This window comes from Melanerpes formicivorus, unplaced genomic scaffold, assembly GCF_026170545.1.
Source record: "Melanerpes formicivorus ecotype bairdi unplaced genomic scaffold, bMelFor1.0.p_v2 SCAF_60, whole genome shotgun sequence".
NCBI classification, from domain to species: domain Eukaryota; kingdom Metazoa; phylum Chordata; class Aves; order Piciformes; family Picidae; genus Melanerpes; species Melanerpes formicivorus.
Genome location: NW_027142412.1, coordinates 3,082,817 through 3,101,842, shown reverse-complemented (window position 1 = coordinate 3,101,842; position 19,026 = coordinate 3,082,817). Strand labels below are relative to the sequence as shown.

Genomic DNA, 19,026 nt, shown 5'->3' with positions numbered 1-19,026 from the left:
AGCCACAGGCCTGGAAATTACTGAAGACATGGCTATTGCAGGGCAAGGTCTGAATGTGTGCATCTGGAAATGTCCTTAATGCTGGCCCCCTAGAGATGAGACCAGGACAGCCTACATCCTCCAGGCAGTAGAGAGTGCCTGGGAAGGGGTAGACAGGAAGAAAGCACAAGGTGCTAAAGATCCAGCACCAGCAGCAGCACCTAAGGGAGCATCAGCAGGAGGGGAGAGCACTGCAGAGGACATGGAGGAGCTTGGGGCTGCATACTTATCAGAGGAGGAGGTGAGTAGAGCTGTGAGGAGGCCTGGCTCCTGCTCTTTCTGTCCTTTGGTCTGTGAAGAGAGGATTGGTTTGCTTGCTCTGGGGGATGGACATGGGAGGTTGAATCACTTCTCACTTTGGCTAAACCTCAGTCTAGCTCCACAGGCCTTCTGACATGAGGAACTCACAGTCCCAGCATGGTGGGGTTCAAAGGGACCTCTGGAGATGCTAAAGCAGGGCACCCACAGCAGCTTGCCCAACAGCACAATGGCCAGGGGGATTTGGAAGCTCTCCACAGGAGGCTCCACAACCTCTCAGGGCAGCCTGCTCCAGGCCTCCAGCACCCTCACACCAAACAACTTTCTCCTCCTGTTCAGGTGGAACCTCCTGGGTTCCAGTTTGTGCCCATTGCCCCTTGTGCTGTCCCTGGGCACCCCTGACAAGAGTCTGGCCCCAGCCTCTAGCCCCCCACCCTCTAGCTCTTGCTGAGCACTGAGGAGATTCCCTCTCCTCCACATTTGAGGAAGGGATTCTCCAGGGCACCCTTGCTGCCTCGGGGCAGAGGGAAGTCATTGTGTGCCCAGGCCCACGTCACAGACTTTGTGCAGTATAAACTTAGCTCATTTCTCTTCCTTTGACTTCAGTCTTTGATTCTGGGGTTGGATTCTGTAGCCCAGCCTGCTGCTCTCCCTGTTCCTGAGGTGCCCTCCCTCAGCTGCTGTCTCTCCTCTTGTCTGCTGTTTGCAGTGTGCTGGGGCAGCTGCTGCGCCCCTCGCCAGGGTCTCGGGGGTGGAGCTGGACTCCCTCATCTCTCAAGTGAAAGACCTGCTGCCAGACCTTGGTGAGGGCTTCATCCTGGCCTGCCTGGAGGAGTACAGCTACAACACAGAGCAAGTGATCAACAACATTCTAGAAGACAAACTGGTGCCACACTTGGCCAAGCTGGACCGAAGAATGCCAAGGTCTGGGCTTTGGTTGGGGTTTCTCAGTCCCCAAGATTCTTACCCAAGGTTCGATGGCTGTAGAGCTCTGGAAGGAGTCACCTGCCTTTCCTGGGGGTAGAGAGCTTTGGTGAGAGCTTCTCCTTGCCATCTGCTGCCAGCTCTCTGCCCTCATGGTGTCCATGCAGAGGACTGCAATGGTCACTGGTCAGCATTTCACAGAATCCTACAATGGCTTAGGTTGGAAGGGACCTTGGAGATCATCTGCTCCAACCTCCCTGCCATGGGCATGGGCAGGGACACCTCCCACCAGCCCAGCTTGCTCAAGGCCTCATGCAGCCTGGCCCTGAACACCTCCAGGGAGAGGGCAGCCACAGCCTCCCTGGGCAGCCTGTGCCAGTGTCTCCCCACCCTCCCTGGAAAGAATTTCTTCCTAATCTCCACTCTCAATCTGCCCTCCTCAAGCTTCAATCCATTGCTCCTCATCCTGTCACTACAAGCCCCAGTAAAAGGTCCCTCCCCAGCTCTCCTTCAGGTACTGGAAGGCTGCTCTAAGGTCTCCCTGGAGCCTTCTCTTCTCCAGGCTCAACAGCCCCAGCTCTCCCAGCTTGTCCCCACAGGGGAGGTTCTGCAGCCCTCTGATCATCCTTGTGGCCTCCTCTGGAGCCTCTCCAGCAGCTCCAGGTCGTTGTGCTGGGGGCACCAGAACAAGCCTGAGCAGAGCAGAGGGGCAGAATCCCCTCCCTGTGCTGCTGCTCTCTGCTTTGGATGCATCCCAGCACACAGCTGCCTGCTGGGCTGCCACTGAGCCTTGCTGGCTCCTCTTCGGAGTCGGTTTGGTTTGTCTGCAGCTGCTGGTGTGTGTTTGTGCTGCCACAGCAGTTCCTGACTGAGTGGCAGGATGTGAATGTGCTGTTTGCTCACATTTCCTGGAGGAATGGGCAGCCTGTCTCCATGCTGCACTAAAACAGGAGCACCTCTTTCTCAGAAATGATGGAACAAGTCTTAGTTTGGGAACTATCTTCACTCTCTCCCAGTCAGATCTGCTGCCTCGGGGCTCAGACCATCGATGGGGGGTGGGCTTTGAGAGCAGGGTTGGGGAAGGGGGGGTCTGCAAAGCCAGCAGTTAGAGAAGACAGGGCTGGGTTGCTTTGGGGGTGGGGTTTTTTGTTGAAACACAACTGTCAGTTCAATAGCAAATGTGGAGGTTTGGTCTCTGCTGCTCTGAGGAGTGAGCACAGCAGCAGGGAGATGCCCAGCTGAGCTGACAGCACCAGCTAACTGAAGAGAAAAATAAGGCTCTTTTGACTTAGGAATTGAACAAACCTAAGCCTGGAACTCTGAGAAAGGAACCACAGGGAGATAAATACCCTGAAATCAGCAGCACCACATTATTGGGAGGTTTTTCCCCAGCCTGTTATTCATCATAGTTGGTACTGGGCTTTACTGAGTCACTGCTTGGAGAGCAGGCAGCCTGTCAATGCCCCAGCTGCTGGCTGCTTTCACTTGCTCCTGAGTGAACAGGAGGGCTTGGGGGGGGCTGTTTGTTCTCCCTGAGGTGCTGCAGATTCCCCACAACGATCAGCTTTGAAAACTGCCTTTTGTCTGTGCCTTGTAGTGCTTGTGTTGTACTCTGGTGTGAGAGGGAGGAACTCGCTTGGAGCCTTGACTCTCCCCTCCTCCTCCTCTCTTTCTTTTACTCCCCCCTCCACTCTTTTTCTTCCCCCTGCTCTCTTTCTTGCTCCCCCCTCCTCTATCTTGCTCCCCCCTCCTCTATCTTGTTCCCCTTCCCCCTTTTGCTCCCCCCTCCCCTCTTTTCCTCCCCCCTTCCCCCCTTTTGCTCCCTCCTCCCCTCTTTTCCTCCCTCCTTCCCCTCTTTTCCTCCCCCCTCCCCTCTGTTGCTTCCCCCTCCCCTCTGTTGCTTCCCCCTCCCCTCTTTTCCCTTCCTAGCGGATCTTGGTGTGCTGTGGCTGACTCAGAGCAGCGAAGAGCAGCCTGATGTCTCAAGGAGAGGAGCAGACCTTGCTCATGCCACTGTTTCCCTCCTCTCTCTGACTTCCACCAGCAGGCAGCCGGAGCCAGACCCCACTCCCCTGCTCAGCTCCCGCTCCAATGTCTTCCAGCAGGATGAGTTTGATGTGTTCAGCAGGGACTCCGTGGACCTTTCTCGCATCCAGAAGGGCAAGCGGTGAGTCCCACACCCCCTCAATTCACCCTGCCTGGCAGCAGCAGGGAGCCCCTGCCAGCCTGCAGATGGGTTGCTCCTACCAACCTCCTGCAGGAATGTGTTGAGGCTTATCAAAACGTTCCCCACCTGTTTCCTCTGTTTCTCTGGGCAAGTGAAATGAAATATTGAGGGGCTGCTTTCAGCTGGTGTTCCTCCTCATTGACTTTTCCCTCTGTCTGCTCTTCTGAGATTGCTCTGCCAGGCTCATTTGTAATGCCAGGCTCTTGCTTCTTGCTCTTAATGTTAGACTTGTACTGAACAACAAACCTTGAAAAGCAGCAATTTCAGTGAGCCTGAGCTCGTGACTCAGAGCTGAGAATGAGAAGTGATTTGGGTTGGATCCAAGTGAAGCTTCAGTATCCACCTCCTTCAGAACCTGGTAGCACTCAGTGGCTTAGGCTGCTTTTGTGGCTCCTGCTGCTGGAAGCTTCCTGCTGAAGGGCACTTTGCTTGCTCCCCAGTCTGACATGTGGTGCTAGGCAGGTTTAAGTGAGGGCACTGTCCTGCTGGCTCCACCAGTGGCAGCTGGATCTTTATAACATGGTTGACATAGAATGACTTTGGTGAAAGTAAACCTGACCCAGTTCAGCTGTTAACCCAGCACTGCCAGGTCACCACTAAACCATGTCCCTCAGCATCACATCCTTACAGCTTTTAAACCCCTGCAGGTACTGCAGAGTGACTTCTTTCAGGTGCTTTTTGAGCACTTTCTCTGACCAGCCCAGTCTGTGCTTCATGCTGGTGTGTGTTTACACAGGACTCTGTAAGCTTTCAGACTGGAGCAGAGCAGATTTAGATCGGATGTTAGGAACAAGTTTGCACCATGAGGGTGGTGGAACACTGGCACAGGTTGCCCAGGGAGTGGGTTGAGGCTCCTTCCCTGGAGATATTCAAGGTGAGGCTGGACAGAGCTCTGGGCAACCTGATCTAGTTCGAGGATGCCCCTGCTGGCTGCAGAGGGGCTTGGACTAGATGAGCTTTGGAGGTCCCTTCCCACCCAGACCATGCTCTGGCTCTATGGAAAGGCTGGCTGGAAATGGAGCCTCGTGGAAGCACCTGGTTAAGCTTCTGGTTGCAAAACTGCATCAAGCTCTCAGGATAAAACTGCTCTGATCCTGGGGTCCAGACAGGCAGCATCTCAGCAGCAGTGCTGTAGTGTCCATAGTGGCCTGGCTAGGCAAGGGAGCAACTTTTCTCTCTAGCCTAGGCAATGACTTTTGAAGCTAGGAATTCACAGCCAGCCTCTCTCCTCCTTCCTCATCCTGCTGCCTTGCCCAGAGTGCAGACTGGCACCGTGTTAGCAGGGGCCTTGTGCACACACCCCCACACCAGCTTATCTGCACCTCCTCCAAGCCTTGCAGGTGTGGACAGCTGCTGGACAAGGCAGAGAGCACCCTCTGAGTTCACAGGGTGGAATAACCCTGCTGGGAGCTCCCTCTGCAGATCCCTTAGAGGGTTCTCCTACCCTGCTGTGAGATCTGCTTTGGATTCCAGTGGCACCAGGACTTTTCTTCTGGTTTTGCTTTCTCCTTCTTAAAGTCATTTGCTCAGCCATTTCTGCTTCTGGGTTGGGTGCTGGTGCTGCCTAAGCTTGATGTTGCAAAGGGCTTCAAGAGCCAGGTCAGGCTGGGTCCCACAGTGCCAGCTGCTCTGTGGCTAAGTGAAAGCAAGCAAGCAGTTTAGGGCAGGGACTTGGTGTGAAAGAGAAAGCTACAGCAGGCTGGGGAGAGCAACAGTGTGAGGAAATGATCACAGAGGTGTACAGGTGAATTTTAGCTGGAGCTGAGAAGTGATCACACTTGCCTGTGCCTGTCCAGCTGTGATTGCTGGCTGGATCTGTCTCTTGAAGTCAGAGCATGTCCTGAGCACCATGGGACTAGAGGAGTCTTCCTGGAACTGCTGTCTGAGGCATTCCACTGCAGCTCTTCTGCAGTCATCAGACCAGCTCAACAGGAAACAATTAGCAAATGCTTAGTTCAGTCTCATGCTGAATACCAGCAGAAGATGTTATCCCAGCCCAGCTATGTGTGAACTAACCACAGCCTTTGTAGGGCATTTTGTAGCTAAATGCAGGCATGGAAGAGAGTGAGTCAGTTTGGAGAGAGGAACCATTGCTGTCTGCAGTGGTGCTTTGTGCTGGGGTTCTTGATGAAAAGCAGGCTGCTTGGATCCCACCCCCGCTGCTTGGATCCCATCCCCTCTGCTTGGATCCCATCCCCTCTGCTTGGATCCCATCCCCTCTGCTTGGATCCCATCCCCTCTGCTTGGATCCCATCCCCTCTGCTTGGATCCCATCCCCTCTGCTTGGATCCCATCCCCGCTGCTTGGATCCCATCCCCGCTGCTTGGATCCCATCCCCTCTGCTTGGATCCCATCCTCACTGCTTGGATCCCATCCTCACTGCTTGGATCCCATCCTCACTGCTTGGATCCCATCCTCACTGCTTGGATCCCATCCCCTCTGCTTGGATCCCATCCTCCCTGCTTGCTAGTAGGGATGAGCCCTTGAGCACCCAAGTCCAGCTGGGAGGTGTCCCATGGCAGGGGGGTTGGAGCAGATGCTCTCTAAGGTCCCTTCCAAGCCTAGGCCGTTCTGTGATGCTGTAATTCACTTCCCTCCTACATCTATCCACAGAGGGTCTGTGCAGAGCTCTGAGGTGGGGTGGATCACAGTCCCTGGTAGCTTGTTTTGTTCTTCTCAGTTGTGCTTGTTCTAGCTCCTGCTGGCTGCTCTGGCTGGGTTTTGGCTCTGCCTGTCTACATCCCCATTTTACATCCCAGGTTTGTGAGCTGTCTCTGCTGCTGTGTGTTGGTGCAGCCCTGCTTGGTGGATTCCAGCTGTGCCTGGTACCTCAGCAGGGTGTTGGAGGGCACTCCATGCTGCCAGAGCCACCTCATAAGTGGGAGGTTTGGGCCCAACACCTACTGCTCCAGATTCACCTATGAAGAAAGACTGAGAGGACTGGGGCTGGTTAGTCTGGAGAGGAGAAGGCTGAAAATGCTCAGGGGGTTGGAGCAGCTCTGCTCCAAGGAGAGGCTGAGGGAGCTGGGGGTGTTCAGTCTGGAGAAGAGAAGGCTCTGGGCAGACCTAAGAGCAGCCTGGCAGTACCTGAAGGAGGCTACAGGAAGGCTGCAGACTGCTCCCAAAGGCCTGCAGGGACAGCAGCAGGGGCAATGGCTCCAGGCTAGAGCAGGGCAGACTGAGATTGGGTATCAGGAAGAAGTTCTTCCTGTGAGGCTGCTGGAACACTGCAGCAGGCTGCCCAGGGAGGTGGCTGAGGCTCCAGCCCTGGAGATACTGAAGGTGAGGCTGAGTGAGGCCCTGGGCAGCCTGATGTAGCTGGGGATGTCCCTGCTGGGTGTGGGGAGGCTGGACTGGAGGAGCTGTGCAGGTCCCTTCCAGGCTGGACCATTCAGTGGTTCTGTCTCTTGCCTTTCCATCTGCACGCCCTGGAGCACAGGAGGGAGCAGCAGACCACCCGGAGCCTGCTGAACGACAAGCGGCTGGTCACGGAGCAGCGGCAGCGCTACAGCCAGTACAGCGTGGTGGTGGAGGAGCTGCCCTGGCAGCCAGGAGCAGCCCAGCTCTACAGGGAGGACTATGAGGATGAGTATGATGACACCTATGATGGCAACCAAGTGGGAGCCAACGATGCCGACTCGGATGACGAGCTGATCAGCAGGAGGTAGGTGCTGCAGGGGGATGGGAGGCAGCCAGCACCCAGAGCTCTCTGGCCTGCACAAACCTGTCCAATACCTGTGGCCAGCAGGGCAGGAGAGCTGAGTCTGCCCTTCTGCTCTGCTCTTGTGAAACCCCATTTGAATACTGGGGTCAGTTCTGGTGTCCACAGCGTGAGAAGGACACAGAGCTCTTGGGGCACGTCCAGAGGAGGCCACAGAGGTGATGCAAGGGCTGGAGCAGCTCTGCTGTGAGGACAGGCTGAGGGAGCTGGGCTTGTTCAGCCTGGACAAAAGGAGACTCTGAGGGAACTTTAGAGCTGCTGCCAGTACTTGAAGGGATCCTGCAGGCAGCTGCAGAGGGACTGTTCCTAAGAGTGTCTAGGGACAGGCCAAGGGGGAATGGTTGGAAGCTGAGGCAGAGCAGGGTTAGACTGGAGCTTAAGAAGTTCTTCAGTCTGAGGGTGGTGAGACTCATGGGTTCAGAGAGGCTGTGGATGCCTCCTCCCTGGAGGTGTTCAAGGCCAGGCTGGACAAGGCCTTGGGCACCCAAGTCTAGTTGAGAGGTGTCCCTGCCCATGGCAGTGAGGTTGGAGGAGATGATCTTTGAGGTCCCTTCCAACCTGAGCCACTCTGTGATTCTGTGAACACAGGGGCTCAGCTCTGTGTCTCAGGGAGGACATGCATGCTTCAAACCACCCCTTTGACTGCTGCTGGTTTCTCTGTAACATGCAAGGAGGGAGTTTTGGGGCTCCCTTCTCCTGGGGGTAGGAGGTGTTGCCATGCCATGCACCCAGGATCTTCTCAGGCTTCTGCTTTCTGCAGCTGTAGGACTTGGTTGTTGCCTCAACTGAACAAACCTGAGAGGGCAACTTGCCACTGGGCTGAAGCTTGCTCTCAGTGGTGCTTCTGCTCACAGGACTCTGTCCTGCAGTGGGGGAAATGGGCTGCCTCAAATAATTGGGGTTGAGTGTGGTTGTGTGGCTGGTTAGCCAAGGGAAGCCTCAGCATGTGGTACAGCTGGCCTTGTCCCTCTGAAGCCCTGGAGTTCAGAGCTGGATGCACTCTGCAGCATCTCCCCAGTGAGTCACCACTGGAGACAAGGAGCTTTCAGGGAGCACAGGCTTCGTTTTTGGATGGCAGAGGGTTTCATGTAGAACTAAAAGCTGGAGAGCACAGGGGTTTAGAAGTGCTCTGACATGTCTGACAGAGACACTGGAGCTTCTGGTGAGTAAGGAAGATGCCACCAGTGCTAACCTCCCCCCAGAGGGCATCCTTGGGCTTCCTTTGTCCCTTCTGCCTTTGTTTTCCCTCCTGAAGCAAGGTGAGCTTCAGTTGAAAGCCTCTTTGTGCTTTGCTTGTGACAGCAAGGTGCTCAGGTCTTCTCCCCTCTTTCAGGTGCTCCCTGCTCCTAGAGGAGCAGCAGTGAGCAGAGGGTAGTGCTGAAGAGCAGCTCTATGGGTGTGAAGGAGCAAAGGCTTTTCTGCTCTTCCCTTTGTTCCTTTGGCAGGGGGATCAGAACTCCAACAGCCCTTAAGCACACACACACACACACGTGTATATATGCATTAAAGAAGAGCTACAGGCATGTGGCAAGTTCTCCCTCACCCCCAGGCCTCTGCTGCTCTGTGTGCAGGGTGAGTCATAAAGCTTGCTGGGTTTCTCCAGGTAGGAAACTGGGGCACAGCAGGGGAAGGGGGCAGGCAGGGCTTGCAGAGCATGGCACTTCCAGAGCTGTGTGTGCTCCTGTCTGAGCTTGAGGAGGATTTGCCTTTGGGGAGCTCAAGCCCAGCAAAGCATCCTCCTTCCTGCTGCCTTGTGGCTGTGCCTGGATCCTCTTCTCCCCCAGTGGTTTCCTTGCAGGAATTCCTTCTGAGGCCTCAGGTCTTTCCTGCTGTGTTTTTTCTTTCTAAACTATTATTATTTGCAGTAAGAACTGCCTAGTGAGCACTGCCCAGTGAATCATGTGTGCTCTTGAGCTGCCCACAGCAAGTGGGTCAGTAGCTACTGGCTCCCTGGGTTCTCTTCTTCCCTTCAGAAGCAGCCAGGCCATGAAGTGTGTAGAGTCTCATTCTGGAAGGGCAGGATGCAAAGCAGAGAGGACCTGCTGCTCATCAGACACCTGGGGCTCTGCTCTCCTCACTGCTGACTGTTTTGCCTCTTGCTTTGCAGGCCATTCACAATCCCTCAGGTCCTGAGACCAAAAGGACAGGAAGAAGGACAGGAGGAAGAAGAGGAGGATGAGGAAGAAGAGGAGGAGGAAGCTGAAAAGGAAAGAACAAAGGTGACATTTAGTTGATGGTTGGGGGTCATAGATCCATAGAATGGTTTGGGGACCTTAAAGATCATCCAGTTCCAACCCCCTGCCATGGGCAGGAGACCTCCCACTAGCTCAGGTTGCTCAAGGCCTCATCCAACCTGGCCTTGAACACCTCCAGGCAGGGGGCAGCCACACAGCTGGAGAGCAGCCATGGGAAGAAGGAGCTGGGAGTGCTGGTGGACAGCAAGCTCTGCATGGGGCAGCAATGTGCCCTGCTGGCCAAGAAGGCCAATGGGGTCCTGGGGTGCATTAAGAGGAGTGTGGCCAGCAGATCCAGGGAGGTTCTCCTCCTTCTCTACTCTGCCCTGGGGAGACATCACCTGGAATATTGCCTCCAGCTCTGGGCTCCCCAGCTCAGGAGGGACAGGGAGCTGCTGCAGAGAGTCCAACAGAGGCTCCCAGGATGAGTGAGGGACTGCAGCACTGCCCTGGGAGGAGAGGCTGAGAGCCCTGGGGCTGCTTAGTCTGCAGAGAAGCCTGAGAGGGGATCTAAGGAATGCTTCTGAATCTCTGAGGGCTGGGGGGCAGGAGGGAGGGGACAGGCTCTGCTCAGCTGTACCCTGCCATAGGCCAAGGGGCAAGGGATGGAAACTGCAGCCCAGGAGGTTGCAGCTCAGCAGGAGGAGGAACTTCTGCCCTGGGAGGCTCCCAGAGCCCTGGAGCAGGCTGCCCAGAGAGGTTGTGGAGTCTCCTGCTCTGGAGCCTCTCCAGCCCCATCTGGATGTGTTCTGTGAGCCCTGTGCGCCCTGTGCTGGAGTCTCTGCTCCTGCTCTGCCAGGGGGCTTGGCCTGGATGACCTTTGGAGGTCCCTTCCAGCCCCTAACATCCTGTGAGCCTGGGGATAAACAGTGAGTTGACTTTGTTCCACACTCCACCAGGCTCACCTCCTGCCCTCTCCCTTTGCATGATGCAGAGGGGCTCACTGACCTCTTTCCTCCCTCCCTGGGGCAGGACCACTTCGTGCAGGACCCAGCAGTGCTGCGGGAGCGCGCCGAGGCGCGGCGTCTGGCCTACCTCGCCAGGAAGGGGTGAGTGAGGGGCAGCTCTCTGGGGTGCAGCCATGGCTCTGCAGTCAGCTGCTGGCTGGAGGTGGTGAGGCCATACCTGCTTCTTAACATTCCTGCATGTCAGGTCACCACTGTGCTGCTGGGAGCTTCCTCTGCCCAGCTTCTCCTTCCCTGCTGGTCATCCTGTCCCATCAAGTGGGCAGGCATGCTCCTTTGGCACGAGCAGCAGAACCCTGTGCTCTCCAAGATCCTCTCCTGCACAGCTTGAGCAGCTGGCACAGGGCTTCCAGGACAGCTCAGGTGCTGGCTGTAGCTGGCAGGTTCACTGTGCAGCACACAGCCACGTGGCTAACGCTGCTGCTCAGCCGTGGCAGAGCTGGGGGGAGAAGAGGCTGAAGGCCGAGTTCCTCACACCCAGTTGTTCCTTGGGATGAGTGGAGTTCCTCCCCATGTGCGCAGGGGGTTTGTGGTGATGTGCTTTCTGTGTCCCCCAGGCACAGGCAGGAGAGCTCTGCTGTGGTTGGGAGCGCCAAGGGCCAGGGGCAGAGCCGGGAGACGGCGCAGGAGCGCAGGAGGAAGGAGGCCAACAAAAGCACAAGGGCCAACCACAACCGGCGAGCCATGGCTGACAGGAAGAGGAGCAAAGGCATGATCCCCTCCTGAGAGACTCTGGGCCTGGCTGCTGCATCACCCCAGGCCTCTGCTGTGGCAGGAGGCAGCTCTGCCCTGTTCCCTCGGGGCTGCCTTTGCTCAGGGGACAATAGCACGGTGCAGCACCTGGCTGCTGCAGAGCTGCACACCCCGAGGGAGGGCTCTCTGCTGCTCGTGGGAAGAAGCTGTCCTCCAGGCAGAGCCTGGCTGCTCTGCAGCTTGGAGAGATGTTTGTGCTGACCTGCACCTTGCCATGTCAGACAGGCTGCATCAGCCCTTCCTTTCCTTTTCTACTATTTATAACTGAGAATTTTATTTTCATACCAGCTCCTTGTGCCCTCCCCACGACTGCCAGGCCCCACAGAGGGCAGCTCTGATCAGAGCAAGGCTGCTCTGGAACAGCTCTTGTAGCTTTCTGCTCCACTGCACTGCCTTTTCCTCAAAGCACAGCTTGCAGGCTGGTGGGAAGAACGCTCAGGCCGTCCCCTCTTGCCAGCAGACACAAAGGAGTTCAGGTCAGTGAGACCTCAGCATCACTTTCTGTCCCTTGAGTGAGGTGTGTGAAAGCAGAATGGGCAAATAAACCATTTAAACCTTGCAGCTGGTGTTTTTCAAAGGCTCTTACAAACCCTATTGATCTGCAACTTGGAGGAAACTCAACGAGCCTTTTAATGTGCTGTAGCTGCAGGCAGTGGAATTCAGCTGCTGTTGAGTGTGATGAGATCTCAGCACAGCCACTGAGACCAGAGATGCCCAAGAAATCCTGGCAGAGGCATCCTGAGCGAGATGACAGCAGCCTGGAAATTGGCAGCAGGGTCAGAGCCCCTGGGGAGCTGCCTCCTCAATAACCACTTGTCACACTCTGTGAAGCAGAACTGCCCTGATCACTCTGCCTGCTGCTGGGGAGGCTGGCAGCTGAGAGTAAGCAGTTTGTAGTTGTTGGAAGGGCTTCTCCTGAAGGCTGTTTGGGTTTGCTCTTTTTAATGGAGCTGTCCCCTAGGCAGAAGAGAGAAGCAAATGACTGAGCTCACCCTGGAGCCTGCTTGGGAGGTGCTCAGATGCCATGGCCTGGCTGCTGCTGCCATGTGCCCAGGCAAGCCTGGAGTGTCTGCCAGCAGCTGGTGATAAAACTGCTCCAGCACAGCTGGCATGGAGCCCTGGCACATTCCTGGGGTGCTGCCTCCATCACAGGGGTGACCTCCCAGCTAAACAATTGGCTCTTCCCTGGTGAGGCTCTCTCTCCTCTGCATGCAGTGGGTGATGTGGCACTGGAGCTCTGCTCTTCCAGCTGCTCCTGAATGCTGCAGGAGGAGAGCTCTGGGAATAATCAGCTCTGTGGGCATGGCCAGGGCTTGGGAATTAGCTCTGGGCACATCCAAGGCTTGGGAATCCACTCTGTGGGCACACAGGCCCTGCCTGGCTATGCACACAGGGCTGAGTGCTGCAGCCACACAGTGTGCTGCTGGGACTGCCTTCAGGAGGTAGAGGAAGGACTCTCAGGACCTTGTCTGGGACCTGCACAATCCCCCCAGCCAGGGCAAGAGCAGGAGCCTTGCATTCTCATCACACAGTGGCTTTGGATCCTGCTCTGAAGTGAAAGCCTGAGCTCTGGGCTTGTTTGGGGGTGCAGAGTGAGCCTCAGGACTGGGCACTGCTTCCATGACAAACTTGGGTGTCCTGGGGGATGACTGCAAAACACCCAGAGGATGAGGAGCAGGGAAAGGCCAGGGCCCCTCTAAACCCTTGTCCCTCAGCACCACCTCTCCAGGGCTTCTCAATCCCTCCAGGGCAGGGCACTGCACCCCTGCCTTGGGCTGCCCTGTCCCAGGGTGCAGGGAAACAAGGAGGAGCAAGAACAAACCCTGCTCCCCCACCAGCACCCCACTGCAGCTTCCCAAAGCAGCTCCTGCTGCCTCTACCCTATCCTCCCCCTGCCTCAACAGCTCCTGCTCCTCCACCACCAGTCTTGGACCCACCCCAGAGCCAGGGGGGAGACCCTCACCCAGCCCAGGCAGCACCCGTGGAGGGTAGGGGAGGAAGCATCAATCTTGGCCCTAACAACCGGGGGGCCACCAGGCCCCCCGGCCTTTGGAGTCACCACCACCAGCACCCAGGGTGCTCCAGGGGCACTGACCTGAGATGAGAGGAGGATCCTCAGCCCAAATGGGCTCAGCTTAGAGCTGCTGTGGCTCCTGGGGGGCATTAAATAGGGCAGTGGGTGGGGAGGGCCAAGTGGCCACAGCTGGGCTGGGAGGAGACTCCTGCAGAGCCCAGGTGCTGTGGGTTTGAGGGGAAGGAGGTGTGTGAGGGGGGTGGGAAAGGAGCAGATATGGTGGGAGAGGGGAGGTGGTGATGAAAGAAAGGATTGCTCAGATGGCTTCAGTTTCCTTAAGTCTGTCCTGCTGTACAACTGCAGCTCCTGCTTGGCTTTGCCTCCATGCACAGAGCACACAGCCAGCGATGCTCCATGGAACAAGGCACAGTGGAGGCTTTTCCAAGGAAGGATTTCCATCATTACCAGTTTGCTCAGTGGGAAGAGCTCTGCCTTGCAGAACAAGCTTTTGCAAAGTAAAGGAAAAGGGCTGCCAAAGGGATCCCAGCAGACAACAGCAGAAGACTGAGAGGCACAGAGCCCTGGAGCAGGCAGCCCAGAGGGGTTGTGGGGTCTCCTTCTCTGGAGACTTTCCAGCCCCATCAGGATGCATTCCTGTGTGACCTGTGCTGGACTCTATGCTCCTGCTCCAGCAGGGGTTTGGACTTCTTTCATCACCACCTTCCCTCTCCCACCATATCTGCTCCTTTCCCACCCCCCTCACACACCTCCTTCCCCTCAAACCCACAGCACCTGGGCTCTGCAGGAGTCTCCTCCCAGCCCAGCTGTGGCCACTTGGCCCTCCCCACCCACTGCCCTATTTAATGCCCCCCAGGAGCCACAGCAGCTCTAAGCTGAGCCCATTTGGGCTGAGGATCCTCCTCTCATCTCAGGTCAGTGCCCCTGGAGCACCCTGGGTGCTGGTGGTGGTGACTCCAAAGGCCGGGGGGCCTGGTGGCCCCCCGGTTGTTAGGGCCAAGATTGATGCTTCCTCCCCTACCCTCCACGGGTGCTGCCTGGGCTGGGTGAGGGTCTCCCCCCTGGCTCTGGGGTGGGTCCAAGACTGGTGGTGGTGGAGCAGGAGCTGTTGAGGCAGAAGGGGGATAGGGTAGAGGCAGCAGGAGCTGCTTTGGGAAGCTGCAGTGGGGTGCTGGTGGGGGAGCAGGGTTTGTTCTTGCTCCTCCTTGTTTCCCTGCACCCTGGGACAGGGCAGCCCAAGGCAGGGGTGCAGTGCCCTGCCCTGGAGGGATTGAGAAGCCCTGGAGAGGTGGTGCTGAGGGTCAAGGGTTTAGAGGGGCCCTGGCCTTTCCCTGCTCCTCATCCTCTGGGTGTTTTGCAGTCATCCCCCAGGACACCCAAGTTTGTCATGGAAGCAGTGCCCAGTCCTGAGGCTCACTCTGCACCCCCAAACAAGCCCAGAGCTCAGGCTTTCACTTCAGAGCAGGATCCAAAGCCACTGTGTGATGAGAATGCAAGGCTCCTGCTTCTGCCCTGGCTGGGGGGACTGTGCAGGTCCCAGACAAGGTCCTGAGAGTCCTTCCTCCACCTCCTGAAGGCAGTCCCAGCAGCACTGTGTGGCTGCAGTACTCAGCCCTGTGTCCCCACCCTGTGTGCACAGCCAGGCAGGGCCTGTGTGCCCCAGAGCTGCCTCCCCAGCCCTGTCTGTGCCCACAGAGCTGTGAAAGCTGCATTGGGCTTTGCTCCACACCAGCACAGAGGTTTCTAACTCCTATTTGTGTTTTTAAACGCTTCCCTGCTGACCTCTCTGCACACCCAGGGAAGCTGCTGTCATTAGCAGCAGCTCTCATTAGCTCTGCCTCATCCACTGCTGAAACTCCTCTGTTGTGAAAGCATAGTGAGGAGGAGGGAGAGCTGTGGCTTCTGGGCTGGAAGGTGGGAAGAGTCACTCAGCCACATCTGCCTCCCCCAGCAAAGCCCAGAGTCATGAACTGAATCATTCCCCCAGCAGTGCTTGAGCAGGCCCTGGGGGGATGTTTGAGATGCCCCCCAGGAGCAGTGGTGGGCTCCTTGCTGAGGCTGCTGAGGGGGTTTGCTCCTTCCCCCCCGAGGCACCCAGCTGGGGGCTGCAGGCTCCTGGCAGAGCTGAGGGCTCACTCTTCCCTGTAATTCCCCTGGGATCAGAGGATGGAAGCAGGCTGGCAGTGTGCTGCACTGCCACCACCATTCTGCCCCTCAAGGGCCTGAAGGCACAGGGAGAGGTGGGGCAGTGGCCTAGACCCCAGCTCAGTGGGGTTATCAGTGTCTACAGGGCAAGAGGATGGGGCCAGACTCCTGACAGTGGTGCCCAGGGACAGCACCAGCAGTCACAGGCCCAACCACTTCATTCCTGGGCACTGGTTTTCACTGTGATGGCAGAGCTGAGCACTGGCCAGCTGCAGCTAAGCAGAGGATGCTGCTTCCCTCCTGCAGCTAATGAAACCCCAAATGCTTTGGGTCAGCCTGAGAGTAGATTTCCTCAGCTAGTTGGTGTTTATCTGACCTCCTCTCCAGCTGGCCTCCAGAGCAGCACCCTGTGTTAATTACCCTGGGGAGGGAGAGGAGATCCTCTCAGTGCTGGCCAAGAGCTAAAGGGAGAGGGGTCCAGACTCTTCTCTGTGGTGCCCAGACAGGATGAGGAGCAACAAGCACAAACTGCAACCCAGGAGGCTCCATCTGAACAGGAGAAAGTTGTTTGGTGTGAGGGTGCTGAGCCCTGCAGCAGGCTGCCCAGAGAGGTTGTGGGGTCTCCTTCCAAGCCCCCCTGGGCACTGTGCTGCTGGGCAGGGTGCTGTGGCTGCCCTGCTGAAGCAGGGGTTTGGACTGGCTGATCTCCAGAGGCCCCTTCCAACCCCCTCCATGCTGAGGTTCTGTTTGGGACAAGCTAAAGCAACCCATGGCTCCCATTTGGAGCCCAGCAGATTGATGGGCACCTACCAGCACCTGCTGCAGTAGGTCTGAGGCTCAAGTGGCCAGGGGTGAGGCAGATCTTGCTGGCTCAGGCAGAGGAGGCAAGAGCAGCTGCTGGAAACCACTGACAGGTCAGAGCCAACCTGTCCTGTGAGAGATGTGAATGGTTTTAAGTGGCTTTGATGTCAACAAGACCAGGAGAAAGCAGGGAGCTCCTCACCCAGGGGTCCTGCCACAGAGCACAGCTCCACCAATGCTTTCAGGCCATGCTGAGGGTGTGCTGGTTTCTCAGCACCTTAAAACTCAAGGCCTGTTTAGTATTCTCCACCTCCTAGACAAGAAGTTGGACACAGAGCCAGGTGAACACCCAGGCAGGAGAGAGAGACCAAGAATGCTTTATTTTAGCAGGGTGAGCTTGAGCAGAGCAGCAGCAGAGCTCCCTGAGCCCATCTCGGGCTCCAGCCCAGCAGGAGGTGGCTGATGCAGTCTGGCTCGGAGCTGTTCAAGCAGGAATCCATTTCTGGGTCGATACAGCCAGCTTCAGGAGGCCAAATCCTTCCCTGCAGGCTCCTTCTGCCACCCCAGGCTGGATCCTGCTGCTGAGCATTTCCATCTTCACTTCTCCTCATACTTGTGCTTGATGTGCTTCCACAGTTTCTGCATGCAAAACAAACACCACAGCCCCCCCAGGCAGCTCAGCACTCCTGCAAGGAAGCTCCAGCTCAAATGCACCAAGCCAAGAAACCTCCATCTGCAGCAGGGGACAGCACGAGGAGAGCCTGCACAAACCCACAGCCACCAGTGCCAGCAGGGTACAGCTGGCAGCAGTATCACCCTGTGGGCACAGCCACCCTGCACTTCCCTGCTCCCCATCAGTACAGCCAGCCCTGTCCCAGCCCCACAGAGGGGCTCAGATGAGCAGCTGAGAGCCACCAGCACACAGGCTCAGCCTGCCTGTGGAGCAGGAGGTGGATGAAGCCAAGAGCCCTGGGCCTGGGGCTTGTACTCCAGACAAGGAGGGAGCTGCTGCCTGCCACATCCCTGTTCTACACCAGAGCATTCTGGTCACAGCCTCAGCTTCTTCCAGAGGCTCACCACCCTCTTACTGGAGGGGGCTGCCCATGGGGGTTGTGGCTCCCTCCTCCCTAGAGGTATTCAAGGGCAGGCTGGATGAGGCCTTGAGCAACCAAGCCTCGTTGAGAGCTGTCCCTGCTCAGGGCAAGGAGGTTGGAGGAGGTGATCTCTAAGGTCCCCTCCAACCTGAGCCACTCTAGGATGCCTGCTCAGGCTGGAGAGGCCAATTCTCCTCTGGAAACAAAGGCTGCACAAAGGAATCCTACTCCAGGCACTGAAATCTGCCAGCACAATGGAGGCAGAAGGAAGCACGAGGGCAGGGCACAAGCTGTGCTTTGCTCCTTGCCTTAGGCCATCAGAGAAGTTTAATTTCCTTGAGGATTTCATTTTCTAGCACTGCCTGAGAGAGCATCAGCACACACATGAAGCAGTTCTGCAGCTCAAAGGAGCTGAATGCAGAGCTGAAGGGCAGCTGTGACTTGGTCAGGTGTTAACAGTGCCTGTTGCCAAGGAGAGGTGAGGACCCTGCTCTTGCTCCTGCTGCATCTCCTCAGCTCACCCAGCCCCTGGCAGGCAGCTCAGGGCAGTGAAGCCCTCACTTGCTGTGACCACTTTCCACCTCTTTATGACCTGCTTCAGGAGGCCAAAGAGCAGAAACTGCTCCTGGGGAAGGGCAGGGCAGGGCAGTGCTTTCTCAGCATCTGAGCCCTTAGGATGACCTGGATATCCTGGGAGCCTGCACCCTGGGGGCTCTGAGGGCCATCAGCACTGCAGGACAGTGAGTGGAGCCACTCTGCTGCAGGTGGGAACAGGCAGCACAATGAGAGGCTCTGTACTTGCTGCAGTGTCTGTGGTGGTACCCAGGCAGCTCCTACCAGAGTGCAGGGGCCCTGAGCACCCTGCTCTAGCTGAAGGTGTCCCTGCTCACTGCAGGCTGGCTGAACTAGCTGACCTTGAAAGGTCCCTTCCCAACCACTCTCTGCTTCTGATTAGTCCATCACAGCTCTGCACTGAAACACAGGGATGCCAGAGCCAGCTCAGTGCATTTTAACCTTCCCCCACCCCCCTGTTTTGTGCCCCCTTCTCCAGCTGGGGAAGCCCAGAACACACCACTGCCCTGACTGCCAAGAACTGAGGCACCAGCACAGCCCCCACGGAAGAGGCAGAGCTGAACTGCAGCCTTACACTGACTCAGCCTGGGGAGTGCCTGCCTCCAGGCCAAGGAGTCCTACGAGGAAAGGCTGAGAGCCCCGCGGCTGCTGAAGCTGCAGCCTGAGAGGGAGTCTGATCAATGCTCAGCAAGAGATAAAGGCCTGCGGTGGGCAAGAGGCTGGGGGCAGACTCTTGTCGGTGGTGCCCAGGGACAGGACAAGGGGCAGCAGGCACAAGCTGGAAGCCAGGAGGCTCCACCTGAGCAGCAGAAGTTGTTTGTTGTGAGGGTGCTGAGCCCTGGAGCAGGCTGCCCAGAGAGGCTCTGGAGTCTCCTGCTCTGCAGAGCTTCCAACCCCCCCCGGCCGCGGCGCTGCCGGGCAGGGTGCTGCGGGAGCCCTGCTGGGGCAGGGGCTTGGACTGAGCGCTGCCCAGAGGCCTCTGCCAGCCCGCACCGCGCGGGGCCTGCCTGACCTTCAGGGCCCAGCGCTGCGCCCGGGGCCGAGGCAGCCGCCTGCCGCCGCCCCTCCTTACCCCCTCGTTGAGGTGCTCGAAGATGGCGTCGGCGCCCTGGTCGAAGGCGCGCTCGAAGACGACGGCGCCGAGGAGGATGGTGAGGGCGAAGGTGGAGGTGCGGCGGAAGAGCGAGCTGTAGGCCTGCCGCAGCAGCGCCATCTTGACCGCCAGCGCCGCCGCCGCGGGGGCTGCTGGGAGCCGCGGGC

The 19,026-nt window shown here is 57.4% G+C and overlaps 2 protein-coding genes across 6 annotated transcripts in view; one reads left to right on the top strand and one right to left on the bottom strand.

Moving 5' to 3' along the window:
- The window catches only part of ASCC2 (activating signal cointegrator 1 complex subunit 2), a 32,139-nt gene extending 20,463 nt beyond the window's left edge, over nt 1-11,676 (top strand). For 4 of the 5 annotated variants that reach the window (XM_068161840.1, XM_068161839.1, XM_068161837.1 and 1 more), the window contains exons 13-19: nt 94-280; nt 1,007-1,221; nt 3,266-3,388; nt 6,888-7,112; nt 9,277-9,388; nt 10,376-10,452; nt 10,926-11,676. In XM_068161840.1, the coding sequence (XP_068017941.1) occupies nt 94-280; nt 1,007-1,221; nt 3,266-3,388; nt 6,888-7,112; nt 9,277-9,388; nt 10,376-10,452; nt 10,926-11,094 (1,108 nt within the window). In that variant the 3' untranslated portion in view covers nt 11,095-11,676. The remainder of the gene's footprint in view (nt 1-93; nt 281-1,006; nt 1,222-3,265; nt 3,389-6,887; nt 7,113-9,276; nt 9,389-10,375; nt 10,453-10,925) is intronic. The other variant, XM_068161841.1, reaches the window with a different exon arrangement.
- A 4,784-nt stretch (nt 11,677-16,460) lies between these two features.
- Nucleotides 16,461-19,016, bottom strand: UQCR10 (ubiquinol-cytochrome c reductase, complex III subunit X). The gene is made up of 2 exons (XM_068161836.1): nt 18,839-19,016; nt 16,461-16,738 (listed from the first exon to the last, which is right to left on the bottom strand). The coding sequence occupies exons 1-2, from the start codon at nt 18,977-18,979 to the stop codon at nt 16,697-16,699; spliced, it is 183 nt and encodes a 60-aa protein (XP_068017937.1). The 5' UTR covers nt 18,980-19,016; the 3' UTR covers nt 16,461-16,696.
- Nucleotides 19,017-19,026: the final 10 nt, after the last annotated feature.